General features: G+C 42.6%; 3 protein-coding genes and 1 long non-coding RNA gene across 14 annotated transcripts in view; 3 read left to right on the top strand and 1 right to left on the bottom strand.

Moving 5' to 3' along the window:
• Window positions 1–4,551, top strand: part of sytl2a (synaptotagmin-like 2a) — a 156,596-nt gene extending 152,045 nt beyond the window's left edge. For all 9 annotated transcript variants that reach the window (XM_067986277.1, XM_067986276.1, XM_067986275.1 and 6 more), the window contains 2 exons: window positions 2,087–2,292; window positions 3,800–4,551. In XM_067986277.1, the coding sequence (XP_067842378.1) occupies window positions 2,087–2,292; window positions 3,800–3,948 (355 nt within the window). In that variant the 3' untranslated portion in view covers window positions 3,949–4,551. The remainder of the gene's footprint in view (window positions 1–2,086; window positions 2,293–3,799) is intronic.
• LOC137322988 (uncharacterized) lies at window positions 734–10,173 on the bottom strand. The gene is made up of 2 exons (XR_010963270.1): window positions 9,075–10,173; window positions 734–1,602 (listed from the first exon to the last, which is right to left on the bottom strand). It is a non-coding gene; the product is annotated as an uncharacterized lncRNA (long non-coding RNA).
• On the top strand, window positions 9,185–10,871 carry crebzf (CREB/ATF bZIP transcription factor). The gene is made up of 2 exons (XM_067986285.1): window positions 9,185–10,131; window positions 10,428–10,871. Exons 1-2 carry the CDS (start codon window positions 9,350–9,352, stop codon window positions 10,471–10,473), a joined length of 828 nt encoding a protein of 275 aa, XP_067842386.1. The 5' UTR covers window positions 9,185–9,349; the 3' UTR covers window positions 10,474–10,871.
• The window catches only part of dlg2 (discs, large homolog 2 (Drosophila)), an 861,897-nt gene continuing 853,207 nt past the window's right edge, over window positions 10,413–19,102 (top strand). For 2 of the 3 annotated variants that reach the window (XM_067986283.1, XM_067986284.1), the window contains exons 1-2: window positions 10,413–10,503; window positions 10,878–11,220. The gene's annotated coding sequence lies outside the window, so the exon portion shown is untranslated. The remainder of the gene's footprint in view (window positions 10,504–10,877; window positions 11,221–19,102) is intronic. The other variant, XM_067986281.1, reaches the window with a different exon arrangement.

Below are 19,102 nucleotides of genomic sequence, written 5' to 3'. Positions count from 1 at the left end.
CCCCTTCCTCTTTCTCATCTACATGCTGACCCTTGGTAACATTATTCACAGACATGTAGGCATCATGTATACATACGTACACTGATGGCACCCCAGATCTACCCCTCCACTCCCTCATTCATACCTTTGTGACCTCCAGATTGATTACTTCAATGCCCTTCTGGCCAGCCTCCCCTCCTCCACCCCCCATAAACTTCAGCTCATCAATAACTTTGTTGTCCCTATCCTTTTCTGTACCAAATCACCCTGCCCTTGCTGACCTTCGTTGGCTTCCAGTTCTCCAACACCTCACATTTAAAATTCTCATCCTTATGTTTTAATCCCTCCATGGCCTTGCTCTCCCTATCTCTGTAACCTCCTCCAGCGCTACAAACATCCTGACTCGCATTCTCCATTCCTGATTCTGACTTCTTGTGCATCCTGTCTCTCTTTGCCCCCCATTGGTGGCTATGCTTTCAGCTGCCTAGGCCTCACACTCTGGAATTCCTTCCTTAAACCTCTCCGCCACCCTCTCCTCACTTAAGACCCACTTTAAAGTCCATCTCTTCGACCAATCTTTTAGTCACCCTTTCTAATGCCTCCTTTTTTGGTTCAGTGTAGATTTATGTCTGACTACGCTTCTGCAAAATGCCTTGGAATGTTTTTCTATGTAAAAACGCCATATAAATGCAAGCAGTTGTAGTATTTGTAGTTGCAGTTGTGGTATGAGAAAAAATCTTGCATAGGCTGTGCATTCCTGTTCACAAACTTTATTTCCAGTGTCATGCTTTTTCGTTACATTTTTGCTAACTTTTCCTAATGTAAATGGTTATATCAACGATTCCCATTCAACTTTGCTGGCAACTATGTGAGGTAGTTGCAGGCTCTGGCCTCTAGCTTCGCTGTGTGGAGCAAATTTCTGGTTTCTTCCCTACTCTGTTGCCAATTTGTTTTTCTTCAGGTAAGTAAACTGACTTTTTATATGCCACTTTTCATATAATTTTACTTTTTAATTTTTTTTAGTATATTTTTTGGGGTTTTAATATTTTCCAATTCTGTATGACTGTTCTCTGGTGCTCCGCTCTCTGGCCCTGGCCTTCCTTTCTTCCCCCGTGGCTCAATCACACCGTCGGGCAACATTTTCACCATGCCTTGGCATTCCTCCATGGCCTCATTGCACTTCTGCAATCTCTTCCTGCCCTATCTCACAGACTGTGGACTATAGTCAACTGTGTCTTCCCCTTGCCCAATCTTACCCAGTCCACTCCTCCATTGTAGCAAAGTCTTCAGTCATTCCTGCACTGCTGAATTCTGTTCCTAAACCCCTCCCATTTGTTACATCTCTCATCTTCAAAATCATTTCAAAACCTACCACTTATGCCATGCACTTGGTCGTTTCCAGCTTGATATCTGTTTCACACCCCCTTGTGAAATGGATGTTTTGCTACATTAAAGATTCTACATGTGCAAGTTGCTTGTTCATATCAGGAGAGAGTTTTTATCAGGCTTTCTCAGGTCTGTATGAGGTCCAGCAGTTGGGGTAGTAGTTGAGTATATTGAAATGGTGAGCTGGCAGATCAGCTGTGCAATGCCAGCATATTTTGATGGCAGGAGTACTGTAATCTGAAACAAAAAAAATTAGCATCCTCTAGTGTTATTGGCCTCCCATTATTTTCAGAAATCCTTGTCAATAATTGAAAACGTGAATAATCAAGATTCCACTGCAAAAACTTTTTCTGCCTCATTCTCCAATTTCATTCTTTCAATATTTACTATTTTAACTTTTATATTTCTGACCTATATTACCTATTTTAACTTTTAGTTTATCCTACTTATTTCTTTTCACTATTTACCTACACAATCTTACCTGCGACCCATGAAAATAATATTTTATCCTTAATTGGCTCAAAGCTGGTTCCAAAGGCTAACCAAACATCAAACTTTTTGACTTGGTCACGTCATTGCAAAAAACAAGTTAAAGTTTTTGTCAATGTTCTGGGGAATGCGTGTGGCAAAACCAATTCTTTTTTCGATAGTGAATCCAGGTGTTTGAACGCAGAGAAACTTTTGACACTGCTGTAAATGCCTTTCTTTTTTGCCCTGCAAGCTTCATTCTTCCAGACACAAGCAGAAAAAGCCGTCAGAAGACTCGGGTTGTGAAGAAAAACAGAAATCCCACATTCAATCACACCATGGTTTATGATGGCTTCAGGACTGAAGACCTCAAGGATGCATGTGTTGAACTTTCAGTCTGGGACCATGACAAACTGGTGAATCATTTTCTTGGAGGACTTAGGATTGGCCTTGGCACAGGTAATAGCCTCTGAGACATGGAGGCTCAAAATAAAATAGTTTGAATTTCACTGTAAACTACTGCACTGATTGGTAATTATCCTCTTGCGAATTTCAAAGCCTTAAACAATAGAACTCATGAAACAATTGTACAAAGCAGAAATTGCAATTTGTAATTTCTTTTTAAATATTGGATGCAGTGCCAGGGAATGCATTCAAGATTAGGATGCAATCCCCAATCAGCTGATGACAAAATCTCCAATTAAAACTGTAGGTTAATTGGTATTGGAAAATGAACACAGTACAATTAGCTGCTTCAAACATGTTGACCTCTCTGTGCGCCTTCTACTGATGGGGTAAAACCATTTTACCACTTGTTCCCACATTGTTAAAGGTTGTAGCCCCTTTTTCACTAAAGGAGCTGTTCTTCAATTTTTGATTAGTCTACGCCAACTGTGTTTGACTTTGCTTACCTGGTGTGCAGGGCAAACAGATTGGAGAACTCCGAGTCGATGAACCCCTTAACCTGGCAAAATCTATTGTGTACAAGTCCAGAATATGCAAGATTGCCATGGAGGGTCTCTTTGACTGTTTGCCCATGTTTTAATCTCGGATACGCACACAGGTGATCACAGAATACAAACATGCAGTTCAGTCAAAGCTTTCTGAAACTGTTGGGCACCACATGACTGCTTTATTGGGCTAAAACTCCAAATTACAATAGTGTTTTTTTTTATTCACATGCCTGTTTTTGTTTTGGTTTGGACAGTTTGTCTTTCTTAATTAATAGTGCCCTCCTTCTAAGTGGGTGTTTGTAGATGTCCTGGTGGCAATGGACTTACTTGACACCACTCCATCAGCCTGAACAAAAGAGGACTTCACTGTAGAATGATTCCAGAGTAGTTCCTGTACAGAGATAGCTCGGCAATCCTGTGGGGAGAAGTGCTTACAGCAGGGAGTTGCAACAGTTTCCACCCTTTCCAAGCTCCGCTGGTTCTCCATGCTTCAGAGTTGATTTCAAATTCTTGACGTTGCTTTCAACTCCCTTGATAGCCTTACCTCACCATATCTTAGTGATGATCTCCAATTTCATGTCACTGAATATATCCTCTGCTCTTCTAACTCTGGACTTCTCATTATTTTCTCACTCTTTCCATTGCACCTTGTCCCTTGTTCAGCTACCACACTCCTGTCCTCTGAAGTTGCTTCACCTCGTCATTTCCCTCCCAACTCACAAAAAATTCTTCAAAGCCTTTCTGTTCAGCCCACTATTCTAATCTTCTTCATTTTCTCCTTCAGCTTGGCATTTGCTTTTTTTTTTCCATGTAAAGCTTTTGGAGATGTGAGGAACTTTATAAGAGTGCGGATTGCTGGAAGTGCTGTGCATCATTCCATCATTATGAAGTCACAAATAAGTGAGGCAATTTATTAACTGTGTAATCTTTGTGCTTTAATTAATATGTTGTGTTTGTAAACAAAGTTCAAAAGCTGCATTCTACCTTTTTTGACCATTCTTTTTATTGTACAGGTAAAAGTTATGGAATGGCAGTAGACTGGATGGATTCTACACAAGAAGAAGTATCTGTATGGGATAAAATGATTACCCATCCAAATGTATGGATAGAGGATGTGCTTCCTTTGAGAATGTTGATGCTTAGCAAAATGTCAGGAAACTAAACTGAACTTTTAAATAGAAACTTTACGAAACTGGAGAAAGTCTTTTTACAAATTGGTATACCAAAAGTCTTTTGTATCCATACATTAGTTCTGGTATTGTGGAGGAAAAGTTTTTTTTGTTTTTGACAGTTATTTGCATTGAGATGAAAATCCTATGTGGATTTACCAGGTGCAATTTATTAAAGGAAAAGCCAAAGCTATATGTTGCTACATTAAAATAAATTTTGCAATGCTAGGATATTACACTTCAGTCTGAGTAACACTTCAATGTTGAAAATTCAAATTAACTTCTTCAGTCTGATGTCAATTTATTATTTTTATTACATTGATGCTGCAATACTTTTGGCTACTAACAAACCTTTGTTTATATACTATGTGAACTTACGCTATAACATATCAATGGGGAGGAAATCTGCACAATCATTATTTTATGTTGTAGCATTTAGCAAACAATGTCTTCATAATCAACTTGAGAATTGTTAGAGAAGTGAGGCAAATATTAATAGCAAATGAAGAAAAGGTTTTAAATGTTCTTCATGAACATGCAAATGCATTACTGCTGATTGTCAGTTAGAAATATATATAATAAAGAGACAAACTATCGTTTTGAGTGTTTTCTTAAGTGAGTGTTACTTGGGGGTTTGTTGTCAAATGGTGGTATTGCATGTGGCCGGTACAACAGGTGCAATCCACCTATATCATGGAAGTTTTCATTTGTAATTCCCATGCATAGCAAGTTCGCAATTTGTCAAGTTGTAACGGAAGGACACTGATTAGTGGCCAAACATCTGCAAACAGGGAACAACAATGATAGCAACTTTAACATTTCTGTTTAAAAAGTCCCCATGTGCTTCACAATGAAGATAAAAAGGGGAAAGAAGGGTATTGCCCAGAAAGGGAGTCATTAACATCAGCTAGCATGGCGACCAGGGTGAGTTGGGAGGGAATGGGGTCAATGGAGCAGAAAGTGAGTCTCATTAAAGAAACGTCTAGTCAGGAATTGGTAAAGTGCAAACTGTCAGGATTAGAGCTGGGGGCAGGTTGGGAGTTGGGGGAGAGGGATGCAAGCAGTGAAGGCGGCTGCATGGATGGTCTCAATTTTAGAGACAAAGAAGGAGGGAAGCTTCCCAGATCCAAGCCCATCTCCCTTGGAACTCCTAATTTGAATCTCTCCAATCGGGTTTCTACCCTTCCCACGGAACCGAAATGACCATTGCTCACTTGCGACCCTACCTCAACCAATCTGGTGTTGAAACCCTCATCTGTGCGTGCCTCTGTCACCTCCAGACTCAACTATTCCAATACTCTCCTTGAAAGTACCCTATTCTCCACCCTCCATATGTTTCAGTTTATCCAAAATTCTGCTCCCTATATCTTATTTCACACTAACTCCTGCTTGTCCTCACCTACATTGGCTTCTCATCCCCTGATGTTTTAATCCATCCATGGCCTTGCCCCTTCCTAATTCTCTAACCTCTTTCAGCCTTACAACTCCACCTAACTCTGTTGCTCTACTTTTTGCCTCTCAGGCATCTCTTTCGCCACACCATTGGTGGCATTGCCTTCAACCAGCTAACCCCCATGCTCTAGAATTCCCTGCCCAAAACCCTCTGTCTCTTTAGCTCACTCTCCTCCTTTATGACCCTTTTTATACCCCATCCCTTTGACCAAGTTTCAGTCTCTACTACTAAAACAAAGGACGCCTTTACTATGGTGACCATTTTTTTCTTACAACTCTGCAGCAACTTGAAATGTTTTTCTACTTTAAAAGGTGCTATATAAATGCAAGTTATTGGTAATGATACTACAGATATAAACCGATCTTACTACCCTGGTATAGTTTTGTCAGCACACCAAACTGGTATCACCAGTCCTTTTTTCCCGTGATTACAGGTGGCTTCAGGACCATAAGTTTTTTAAACTATACTTCTCCCCCTTAACGAATAGAACTTGGCTGACCCACAAAAATAATTGCAATACGCAAGATTAAAATTTGGAATAAAGTGGTAACATGGGAACAACAGTGATGTGCAATGCAACATACTGGGAGGAACAGAAGTTTGTTTTACATAAGTTACCAATCTCAGCTGTGTGGCTGCATTGAGGTGCTAAGCACAGACCAGATACTGCCCACAAGGTGAAAAGGAGGAAAAATCAGACTGTTGTAACCATCTGCTCCTTATGTACCTCTGACAACCTGTTTAAAGCAGTACTGACGGAGACCTCAGGCGAGACCTGAGGCAAGACCCACCACCGTTGATGTGTGGCCCAGAAAGAACAGTTGAAGGGGGTTTCCCTTCATTCCCATATCTCAAAGTAATGCAAAGCATTTTTTAAAAATTGACAGCATCATGGGCAGTGAGTATATAATAATTCCCTCCCACACCCCCAGAAGCAAGGGTGAGTTAAAAGATTTAAATGGGTTTTTGGCTGCACCACAGTAGCTCAACATGGTATCATTCTCAGCAGTCCTATGCCGCTGACCGATGCAATGCTGTAGTTTGTAGATGTTAAAACTCCAATTATCAGTGTATGTATATGATGAGAACGCACAATTTTTTATTTAACCACTACCACTGGCAAGACTAAATCTGCACTGGGTCTTGACTCTGGTTGTATCAAGGCAGCTCAAGAGAATGAAGTAGTTCTGACTGATCTAATCCCTTGGGGCCTCTGCCTCACGACTTGAACCGTCTTTTGGAAATTCCCTCCATTCTACAAGGAGGGATTTGCTGCCTAGGTTGCTCCTGCACACACTTCACTTCCTTGCTCTCACTGTCTGCCTGGACGCGCCTTGGCGTATCATCTTGTCGTTTGGTGAAGGCAAGTACTCCTAATGGAAGACTCGATATTCAAGGATCCTCACCTGCACCAATGGGGACTTGGAGTGGAAAATGCTGCATTGAGCAATGACAAAGAACGCCATTTTGAGTCACTTTACGGGCATCTAGACTGTGTCACTTCTGCGGCCTGGAGCAGATGATGGGCAGAATTTTAACTGTGAAGAACGGGTGCATTGGGAGTGGGGGGGCATTGAAAACTGCAACAATTTCGGACCCGCCCACAACCTGCCCATTTCTGGTTTTCACCGGGGCGGGACGTGGGGCGGGCAACCAAACTGCTCCAAGGAGGCGGGTTGGTCACTAAAACCTTTCAAGGAAGCTGCGGGCCTCCATTTTGAAAGGTTTCGTGATTTTATTCTCTGGGGCCTGGGATCCCTGGGTCTTCTCCTTCATGCCACGTGAGAGAAGGTGAGAAGGCCCGAAACTGCAGGTAAGTGTCTTTCTGGCACAGCTTGTGGGCTCACAGGGGCAGGAGTGCTTCCCCCAGGCCCAACAAGCCTACCTGCAGTAATCCCCCTCAATGAACATAGAACCCCCCCCCCCAACCCCAATGATCGCAGACCCCCCCTTCTCGGTGACTGACTCCCAATCCCTCCCCCCATGATCAACTCCTCCGATGACTGACCGCCCCATCCCAATGACTCACTCCTCCCCTGTGAACCCCATGCCTATCGGTGCCCCTGTGCCTACCTATGTTCCCCACCTCCCCCAATCCATACAATCTAAGACTTATCTTTTCACATCCTCTTCCTTGCTCTGCTCCCGTCCGACTGAGGCCAGCCTGTCAAATCAGGCCGGCCAGTTGGGCAACAAACTGGCAAAAAAAAATAAAAGATGTCCTTATGTCAAAATGGTAAGTACGGCCGGGAAACCCGTACTTCCAGGTTTCCAGTCCGCAATTTGACCCCCCCCCCCACCCCCCGGCCAAAATTCTGGCCGATGTTTCACATCTATCTGGAGTGGGTTGCGTCACCTATTCTGTTATTTAAGGGGGGTCTAAATCTTTGGCTCTACTCCAGTCCTACACTTCTGATCTTCCACCATGTGGGGGGAGGGGGCATGGCGAGTCTGTGGATGTTCTCATGGGTCTGGCTAAAACTGCCATCTACAAGTCCAAGATCCACAGGGATGTCGCTCTAACTGCCTGCCTTTCGCAGTCTTGTGCGTGCCCAGATAGCCCTGGAGAGGGATCACACTGTGTCCACTGGAAAGCATAAGACCTTCTGCGACCTGTGAGCACCGCAGGATGTGAGTTGCATCATTGATGACACCAATCAGATTATGATTTAATATAAGTCTGTATTGCTAATATATCAGTTTGAATAGACCATGTGAGAATATTGTTTTAGTTATGCCCTCTTCTAATGGAGGGGGTACTTGCAGTGCTACTTTTGGTTAGGTTCAGTGCCACTCCTTTGGTCGATCTCAAAATAGTCCTTGTACAAACTCTAGCTTCAATTCCCAGGGATATTGCACTTTAATAGTCTTGTCAATCATATTTTCAAATGACGACACCCAACTCTACCTCACCACCCCCTCTCGACCTCTCCACTGCCTCTATGTTTACTGACTGCTTGTCCGACATCTAGTCCTGGACGAGTCGCAAATTCCTCCATTTAAACATTGGCATAACTAAAGTCATTGTCTTTGGCCCTCAAAACAAACTCCGTTCCATCGCCACTGATTCCATCCACCCTGCTGGCCACTGTTTCCAGCTGAACCAAACGCTTCCGAATGTTGGCATCCTATTTGACCCTGAGCTGAGCTTCAGCACCATAGCCTTTCCATCACAAAGACCATCTACATCCATCTCCATAGCATCGCCTGTCTGCACCCCTACCTCAGCCCGTCTGCTGCTGAAACCCTCATCCATGCTTTTGTCACCTCAAGACTTGACTATTCCGATGCTCTCCTTGCCAGTCTCCCACCCTCCCATAAACCTTAGCTCATCCAAATCTCTGCTGCCTGCATCCTAACCCGCACCAAGTCCCGCTCACCCAGAAACCCTGTGCTCGCTGACCGACATCTGGCCCATGGTCCACCAACGTCTCGATTTAAAAATTAATCATCGTGTTCAAATCCCTCCATGGCTTCGCCCCTCTTGCTCTGTAATTTCATCCACCCTTACAACCCTCCAAGAACTTTGCATTCCTTCAACTCTGGCCTCTTGTGCTTCCCCCACTACCTTTGGCAGTGGTGCCTTCAGCTGCCTAGGCCCCACACTCTGGAATTCCCTCCCTAAACCTCTCCATTAAGACCCTCTTTAACTAGGCTTTTACTCACCCCTTCTAATATCTCCTTCTCTGTTTACGTGTCAATTTGTATCTGATTACACCCCTGTAGAACACCTTTTTTTCTGCTTTAAAGGCGCTATATAAATGTTGTTGTTGAAACAATTTCCGGTTCCGCTTTTCCTCGGTTGGTCAAGTATTTGTGCCGTTGTTGGGGTGCCGGTGCACGCGCTGATCATTGCTGGAGCCGCGAGGCGGCTTGAACATCGCGCACGGTCCCGCCTGTTAACGGTTTCTCATTCGCCGGGCCTTTCCCCGGTTGCCGCGATGTCTGGTAACCAGAGCGGCACCTTTATGAAACGAGAGCGACGATTCGAAGAGGCCCAGGGCCAGATGAGTAACTCCGGTAATCAGTCGGGGAAGGAAGTAGCGGTTTTCGGGAGCACCGGCCTCGATCTCTGGGACTTCGCTGACTTTAACTGGGACTTGGTTGAAATCGAGGACGACGGTCTGGGCCTTCCGGGGTTGAACGATGTCGCCTTGAGGCCGCTCTCGCCTGACAGCGGCCTATTGATGGGATCTAATGGAGATGACACGGACCCCAGCTCGGGGCCCTCTGTCACAGCGCCGCTCAGCCCCCAGCAGCCATCAAACCGCGACGATGTGTCGGTGAAGAACAGGAACGCGGCGGCGGCGACAGCGGCCCGCTTAAACCGGTTGAAGAAGAAGGAGTACGTGACGGGCCTGGAGCTGCGCGCGAGCGGCCTGCAAACCGAGAACCAGGAGCTGCGCGCCGAGAACCAGCGGCTGAGCCGGCGGGTGGAGGACCTGCAGGGAGAGGCCCGCTACCTGCGAGCCGTGCTCGCCAACCAGAGCAGCTTGGCGGGACTTTTGAACCGGCTGAGTGGCCTGGACGGTATGAAGATGAGCTCGTCCCTGTGCAGAGACATCGAAGGACACGATCACGACTACGCAATTCCCAGCAAACGGCTGAAATCGGAAGAGGACGGAGGCGCCGCGGGAGGAGTTTGTCTTCATGTGGATCAGGGCCACGTCTCGATTGAATTCTGCTCCGGGTGTGCACAAAATGCATCGTCATCGCTCAAAATGTAGGGTCAAGTTGCTGCCATTTTCTTAACTGCATATTTTTGTTTTCTCTTCCCTTTGGCGATCACTTAACAGGAATGAAGGACCGGTGTAATGTATTTTGGTTAAAAGAAACGTAAACTGAGAATGGGACATATGTTGGACAGTCCAAAGAAAAAAAACATTTTTTCTGATTAGTGATTTTTATTTGATTAGTACTATGATTTCTTTAAATATATAAACAAACTCGAACGGGTGGGCGATCAGTTAAAATTGGAAATGTTGTAACTACAAGTTACTGCTTACATTTTTTTGACAGTTTCTTTTCTAGGTGTTTCCCTGCCATACTGGATGGTTGGGTTTGAAATGGACTAGCATAACCTCTTCACAACATGGTAAGGATCACAGTAATTTGTATTTTTAAATGTTAAAACGATTAACTAAGGATATTGATGATAAAACAATACAAATCTGTAAAAAGTGAAGTTTCTCAGAGTAGGGACTGATGTGACTAAATTCCCTAAAATTGGTCTGACTTTGTTTTTGATATCTACTATTGAATCAGTCCTTTTGGTTGTAATTGTAAGACAACAGAACAGCAAACAGTTGTCTTACTGGAATGTGTTTAGAACTTGTTGCATTATAAAATATGATTTTAGAAGATCATGTAATAGATTACAGAATATTATTGGGGTGCCTGCTCTTTTTGAAACATCACTTATTAGAAAATACATTTTATTTAGCACCCTTATTTTTCTTTATGCTTAAGTGGATACTTCTCTGGAAGTTGAAGAGTGATGGAACCAGCTGTTGGCCTCATTCCTCCTTTATATTAAAGGTAGTATAAGAAGTAATGGAATATGTGCTAATTAATGTATTATGCAATTTGAAACATTGTTAAATTTAATAATTATCAAGTACATTTCCATGCAACATAATGCACCATGTTTTTTTCTATGGAATACTTTGAATTTTCTTGTGTAGATTATTCTGTTGAAATAAATTTTTGTCTTTTGTTGCATACATGATTGACTGTTAAAGCTCTTCCTGTTTAGGATGCGACATACAGCAACATTGGTACAGGGCGGTATTATCCACCTGAGTTGAAATAGGTGAAAATTTTACATAATCATTTCACTAAAAAGGTAAATTATGTAGTTCACTTGCTAACGTATAGTATCTTATAGGCAAAAAACGTAAATTGTTTCCCAAATTACATTGACTGGATAAGAGTTCAACGCACATGTAACATCCAACAAATGTTAAGAGTACTGTTTTTTTCCTTTTTGTCAGTAAACACCACAAAACCTTGCAAGTTAACTTGCAGTATCGCCGCTATAATCTATTCAGCACGTCAAAGTTGCCAGCTGAACTACTACTAAATGTGCAGCAGGTTGCTTTCAACAGTTCTGAACCTATGCTTAATAAAGAAAACTTACATTTAATTTTCTTTTAATATCCTATGCAACTGATAAATTTGTGGCTATCTAGTACAAGTTTAAATGGGTTGTATTTACGATTATAACTGGATGTTGTCCATGCAGTTGTAGAATAAAGGAGAAAAAAATTCTCAAGTCCTGTGAAAATAAAGGTGTTCGTTATCCCTAGATATGTTTCCTAATAGTTTTAATTTTCTAATGCATTTGGTTAGCAGTCCATGTTTTTAAAGATTGGTTGGTTGTTCTGCTCTGGTAACATCAACTAAGGGTGTCTGTTGTCCACCATTTTATATATATTTGTTCTCTGGACGTGGGTTACTTGGCAAGGCTGCATTCATTGCCCATCTCTAGTTGCCCTGAGGGCATTAAGAGTGAACCATGTGTGTATAAAGATATGAAAATGATGGACAGGAAAAGACCCACAGGCCCATGCATGTTCCCCTCCAAGTCACACACCATTCTGACTTGGAAATATATCGCCGTTCCTTCGACGTCACTGGGTCACAATCCTGGAACTCCCTACCTAACAGCGCTGTGGGAGAACCTTCACCACGCGGACTGCAGCGGTTCAAGAAGGCGGCTCACCACCACCTTCTCAAGGGCAATTAGGGTTGGGCAATAAATGCTGGCCTTGCCAGCAACGCCCACATCCCATGAACATTTTTTTTTTTACAGTCCCATATAGTTGTAATGCATCATGACACAGACACTCCCTACCCACCTGGAGACATGTAATTCCTGGGAGAGGCTAAAAACCCAGACCAATTAAGGGAGAAAAAAATCTTGTAAATTCCATTCTGATTACTTAAACAATCAAAACTAGTCCAGGAGATCACATGGTCCCTGATTTATATTATACGGATGTATGCACTGGAACTTAATTGCTGCTTAACATTGTTACCTCTTGTATGAGGTGATCTCCGTCTGAGCCAGAAAAGGATCCAGCTCTCTTGAAGGAATACAGCGAATCAGCGTTCACCACACAAGCTGGCAACCTGTTCCACAGGTCCACTATTCTCTGGGGAAAAGAACAGCCTAGCATCCAACCTAGCTCTTGCATAACCTGTAAACATGCAGTGTGGGACTGGAGTCACATGTAGGCCAGACTGTGTACGGGTGGCATGTTCCCTCCCCTGCTGGACCTTAGTAAACCAGTTGGGTTTTTATGACCACTTAGCAGCTTTCATGGTTATTTTATCTGGTGCCAGCCGACAAATTACCAGATTTAGTGAATTCAACTTCCCAACTTGCCATGATGTAATTTGAACTGAATCTCTGGATTGCTTATCCAGTATCATAACCACTGGGCTACCATTGTTGTGATTGTCTTGGTCTTTTCCAGCCTTAAGAGCCAACAGATTTTTGTGTCACTATCCAAGATAAGACAGAGGCGCACTTTGTGATTAATGTGAAATGACAGCATATTAAAGGGAAATATCCTTAATTATCCAATTTGGCAGCATGGAGTTTTGAGCTATTAGTAAATCTCCATCCATGGAAGAGACGTTTTTGCGATACATTGGTGTAATCACAGGAGTATCCAGGAGAGTTTGGTTCTTAATCGCTTTAACTCAGGTGATCAAAACTAGCATGGTAGTTTGTTGGTAATTAATTGCTGTTTAATAATGTTATCTTTACATATAGTTTTTAAATTTCAGAATACATCTAGAATGCACCAGTAGTTTCAGCATACAATGCTTATTAACTGGTATAATATCCAGAATTGTCTATTTTTGAAGGACAGTTTATAACACTATATTAGAGTGTCTAGTTTTTTTCCTTGCATCTTCCTGTCCCCCAAAATTGAAATCTTCAGTGAATTGGTAAACTTCTGGTAGTAGGTTGTTTTCGCTGAAGTATTTTGTGTTTACTATAATCCATTTTTAATCGACATCAATATTAACAGTTTTCTGTTTTTCCATAACAGCCAAGCATTGACTATGACCTGGAAAAGAATGGTACCGATTACTCAAATTTTTAATTTCCAAGAATTATTTTATATACTCAAAAGCTGGGAAGTCTGCACAATTATGTTCTGGATTTTTGATTCACTTAATTATTGTTTCTTCAAAAACAACTTCACCAGAGTTTATGGCAGCCACATTTATCTACACGTTTGTATTATTGATCTAGTTAAAGAGGAACGGTCCTCCAAATGGCTCGAGTGCAGGCATGGACATACTGCAACCTGTGGCCACTGAGTCCTGGCAACTACAGTCTATTTGCTGTTTTTCTTGTTTGAATGTTGTCTGCTGGAGTATTGGAAAGCGCTGTGTTTAGCACTTTTACCTAATTTGTGGATAAATCATAAATCAGCACTCCAAGATTTGTTAGCATCAGCAACATGAGAGATATGAAAATCGATGGAAATCTGGATCCAAATTTTTTGTATGTGGCTCTTGCAGCTCCATAGCACCCACCTATGCGGCCCACATAGACAAAAATCTTGCCCACCCCATATGTTGTGCGTTGAAGTATTATTTAAAGTACATTGGTGGCAGCAAATCGCAATTATTTTGTATCTGGGCAAAATAGGCAACTTTTTGCTGCATTGCCCTTTAGCAAAAAAAAAGCTAGAAAATTCACCATTAGCAAATGCAACCAATTATACGGCAAAGTATCTGATAGTAAAATCAGCTTCTAAAGCCATTTGCCCTCTACCTTAATTGTACAACATAATGGCAAACTTTTGGCTTAAAATCCTACTGCAATATTGGTAACATTACATGTATTAATGTTACCAATATTGCAGTAACATAATTTTCTGATGTAATGTAGACACAATGAATTTCTTTCCAAGACAATGTTCTGGTGCCACCATCTACTTCAATAATAGAATGAAATCTGCCCTTTTGATGGTAATGCTTTGAGTCACATTAGGAAGTATGAGTGTAGACGCTATTTCAAACAACATATTATGTTTTGGAGAGACATTAACATAAAAGGCTTGTAATTTTTAAAAATAAAAATAAATATACTGTGCTGACATGGAATCAGCAACACTGTTTGGTACCTTGTCTCTGGACATATTTTCCATGTTAATATCATCCTTGATTAGTTGAAATTTGTAAGGATCAGGAATTTTAGTCAACTAATAATGGTCAAATTGCTTGTCTAGTTTTAGAAAAAATATATTTGTAATGAACATTGATTAGAATCATATAATTTTATAGCACAGAAGGCTATTCAGCACATTGTGCTTGTGCCAGCTATCTGCAATCAACTTTCCTTTTGAAACCTATTATGGATTCTGTTATTACCACTGTTTCTAGTAGGGTATTCCATGTATTAACCTTCATGTTTACTTCTTCCTTTGTTCTTTTGGTGACTATTAAATTTATACCATCTAGCTATCAACTTGCTGACCCGTATAAATGGTTTTGAACTCTTCTATCAAATCGCCTCTTAATCTTCTCTATTCTAGTGAAAAAAGGCCCAAGATTTTCAAGTCACGCCTTCTACCAAAAGCCTTTCGCTCCTGGTATCAACCTATTAAACCCCTTCTGTACCCTCTCCATGTCCTTTCCATCCTTCCTACCATGGGACACTCTAAACTGGACACATTTTAACTGCGGCCTGACCGATGATTTGCATATGCTGCATTTGTAAGTCCTAGATTCCTTTTTTGGGTTCTCTAAGCACATTCACATTTTACGAAGCTATTCTACATATTATGTATTCTACACATTGGCCATGGGCCAATTTCAGTGGGATGAGGACAGATCTGGCCAGGGTAAATTGGAATCATAGATTGGCAGGCAAAACTGTAATTGAACAGTGGGCGGCCTTTAAGGAGGAGATGGTTCGGGTACAAACAAGGTACATTCCAACAAGGGAGAATGATAGGGCAACTAAAGCCAGAGCTCCCTGGATGACAAAGGAGATAGAGAATAAGATGAAGTGGAAAAAAGCAGCGTATGACAGGTGTCAGGTTGATAACACAAGTGAGAACCAGGCAGAATATAGAAAGTTCAGAGGGGACGTGAAAAAGGAAATGAGCAAAGAGATCGTAAAATAGTGACCAACGTAAAAGGGAATCCAAAAGTCTTCTACAGACATGTAAACAGGTAGTAAGAGGAGGGATGGGACTGATTAGGGACCATAAAGGAGATCTGCTTATGGAGGTAGTGGGCATGGCTGAGGTATTAAATGAGTACTTTGTATCAATCTTTACCAAGGAAGAAGATGCTGCCAGAATCTTGGTAAAGGAAGATATAATTAAGATACTGGCTGGGCTAAAAATTGAGAAAAAAGAGGTACTTGAAAGGCTAGCTGTACTTAAAATAGATGTCACCTGGTCCGGATAGGATAAACCCTAGGATGATGAGGGAAGTTGCACAGGTACTGGCCGTAATCTTCCAGACATCCTTAGATACGGGGGTGATGCCAGAGGACTGGAGAATTGCAAAAGTTACACCCTTGTTCAAAAAAAGGTGTAAAGATAAAGCCAGCAACTATAGGCCAGTCAGTTTCACCTTGGTGGTGGGGAAACTTTTGGAAACGATAATCCGGGACAGAATTAACAATCACTTGGACGAGTGTGGATTGATTAGGGAAAGCCAGCAGGGATTTGTTAAAGGCAAATCATGTTTAACCAACTTGATAGAGTTTTTTGATGAGGTAACAGAGAGGGTAGATAAGGGCAATGTAGTTGATGTTTATATGGATTTTCAAAAAGTGTTTGATAAAGTGCCACATTTTTTTATTAGTTCGTGGGATGTGGGCGCACTGGCGAGGCCAGCATTTGTTGCCCATCCCTAATTGCCCTTGAGAAGTTGGTGGCGAGCCGCCTTCCTGAACCGCTGCAGTCTGTGTAGTGAAGGTTCTCCCACAGTGCTGTTAGGAAGGGAGTTCCAGGATTTTGACCCAGGAACAGTGATATATTTCCAAGTCGGGATGGTGTGTGACTTGGAGGGGAACGTGCAGGTAGTGGTGTTCCCATGTACCTGCTGCCCTTGTCCTTCGAGGTGGTAGAGGTCGCGGGTTTGGGAGTTGCTGTCGAAGAAGCCTTAGCGAGTTGCTGCAGTGCATCCTGTGGATGGTACACACTATAGCCACTGTGTGCTGGTGGTGAAGGGAGTGAATGTTTAGGGTGGTGGATGGGGTGCCAGTCAAGCGGGCTGCTTTGTCATGGATGGTGTTGAGCTTCTTGAGTGTTGTTGGAGCTGCACTCATCCAGGCAAGTGGAGAGTATTCCTTCACACTCCTGACTTGTGCCTTGTAGATGGTGGTAAGGCATTGGGGAGTCAGGAGGTGAGTCACTTGCCGCAGAAGTAGGCTTGCTATTAAGATTGTGGCCCGTGGAATAAAGGGGGCAATAGCAACATGGATACAGAATTGGCTAAATGACAGGAAACAGAGTAGTGGTGAGGTTTTTCGGACTGGAGGGAGGTGTGCAGTGGTGTTCCCAGGGGTCGGTGCTGGGACCACTGCTTTTCTTGATATATATTAATGACTTGGACTTGGGAGTACTGGGCACAATTTCAAAACTTGGAAGGGTAGTGAATAGTGAGGAGGATAGCGATAGACTTCAAGAGGATATAGACACTGGTGGCGTAGGCAGACACGTGGCAGATGAAGTTTAATGAGGAAAAATGCGAGGTGATGCATGTTGGTAGGAAAAATGAGGAGAGGCAATATAAACTGGAGGGCACAATTCTAAAAAGGATAGAGGAACAGATGGATCTGGGGGTGTATGTGCATAAATCATTGAAGGTGGCAGGGCAGGTTGAGAAAGCGGTTAAAAAAGCATTCGGGTTCTTGGGCTTTATAAATAGAGGCATAGAGTATAAAAGCAAGGAAATCACGATGAACCTTTATAAAACACTGGTTCGGCCACAACTGGAGTATTGTGTCCAGTTCTGAGCACCGCACTTTAGGAAGGATGTGAAGGCCTTAGAGAGGGTGCAGAGGAGATTTACTAGAATGATTCCAGGGATGAGGGACTTAAATATTTATGTGAATAGACTGGAGTGGCTGGGATTGTTCTCCTTGGAACAGAGAAGGTTGAGAGGAGATTTGATAGAGGTGTTCAAAATCATGAAGGGTCTAGACAGAGTAGATAGAAAGAAACTGTTCCCATTGGCGGAAGGTTCAAGAACCAGAGGGCATAGATTTAAGGTGATTGGCAAAAGAACCAAAGGTGACACGAGGAAAAACCTTTTTATACAGCAAGTGGTTAGGATCTGGAATGCACTGACCGAGGGAGTGGTGGAGGCAGATTCATTCATGGCCTTCAAAAGGGAACTGGATAAGTACTTGAAATTAAAAAATGTGCAGGGCTACAGGGATAGGGCGGGGCAGTGAGACTAGCTGGATTGCTCATGCATAGAGCTGGCGCGGACTCGATGGGCCGAATGGCCTCCTTCCGTGCTGTAGCCTATGATTCTATAGGTGTATATTCTGTGAAGCTATTATACAATTAAGGGTACACTGCCATATATATTTTAAGTAAATGTATACTTAGGTGTCTCACATTTTGAGTGTGTGCTCCTATAAATAATTTATGACATCATCGTGATATCTTGACTGTACATTGCCTGCAGGAGGAATGTTTGCAGGCCAAAGCAGCTTTTTGGCCCCTAGTTCTATGGGTTGATTAGGCTTGGGGATGTTGGAATGGGTCCTACATGTCAGTGTTCTTAGTGGCTAGGTGCTGTTGAGTGGGTCTCCAAGAACAGAGTCCAGGCTGCTTGTATTTAACCCAGTTCCAGGCAGAGACTGACAGCAGGCTGAGGAGTTGTAGCAATAGTGGGATGCTTCTGGCTCTCTTAGTGTCTTTTGAAGGTGTATATGAGAAAGACTATACAGGAGAGTATGTGAGATAGATCTTGGCTTTCATTCCCAGCCATAGGTTACAGCAGGGATTGGCACATGCCTCAATCATTTAGATCTCGGCTGAGATCCAGATGATTATTTCATAATTGTGTCTGAAATTTGGGAGACTAAGTCCTCCCTCTTGTTTTGGGAGCTGGAGGAGTTTTGAGATATAAATGTGGTTTTGTGCCCACCCAGAGGAATTCTGAGATGCAGCTTTTCAGATCATGGAATAGTCGTGCTGGTACCTTGCGAGACGGCGTCTGAAATAGGCGGGGCGGGGCAAGTAATTCCTTTTGAACACTGGCGAGTTTTGGTGTGACATGTATGCCATGGTATCTGAAGCCAGCCGCTGACCATGAAAAGTGGTAGGATTCTTGATTATTTGGGGGATTATCCTGAGTGAGGGATATGCTCTGTTTTACTGTAGTTCAGTTTGTAACTGGAGGATTGTCCAAATTCTTTGATCTGGAAATGCTTGGAGTGAGGTCATTCGGTTGTTACATAGCATCTAGTCTGGGGGTTAAGATCTTGGCTAGTATTTGAATCAATATTGAGGAGGGATACAAGTCTGTACGATGAGCACTGGTCTAGATCCTTACAATATATATTAATGTGATTGTGATTGCCTTGAGAGGTTTTGTCTCCATCACATGGTGCAAGAGTTTAAATATGAAAGGAGTGAGCTTTGAGTAGGACCTTGTAGAAAACAGCAGGCTAACCATCAGGGCCACATGCT

The sequence above is a fragment of the Heptranchias perlo genome, chromosome 6 (genome assembly GCF_035084215.1).
Source record: "Heptranchias perlo isolate sHepPer1 chromosome 6, sHepPer1.hap1, whole genome shotgun sequence".
Classification (NCBI taxonomy): Eukaryota; Metazoa; Chordata; class Chondrichthyes; order Hexanchiformes; family Hexanchidae; genus Heptranchias; species Heptranchias perlo.
The sequence above is the reverse complement of the archived record's forward strand: the minus strand, read 5'-3'. Positions and strand labels throughout refer to the sequence as shown.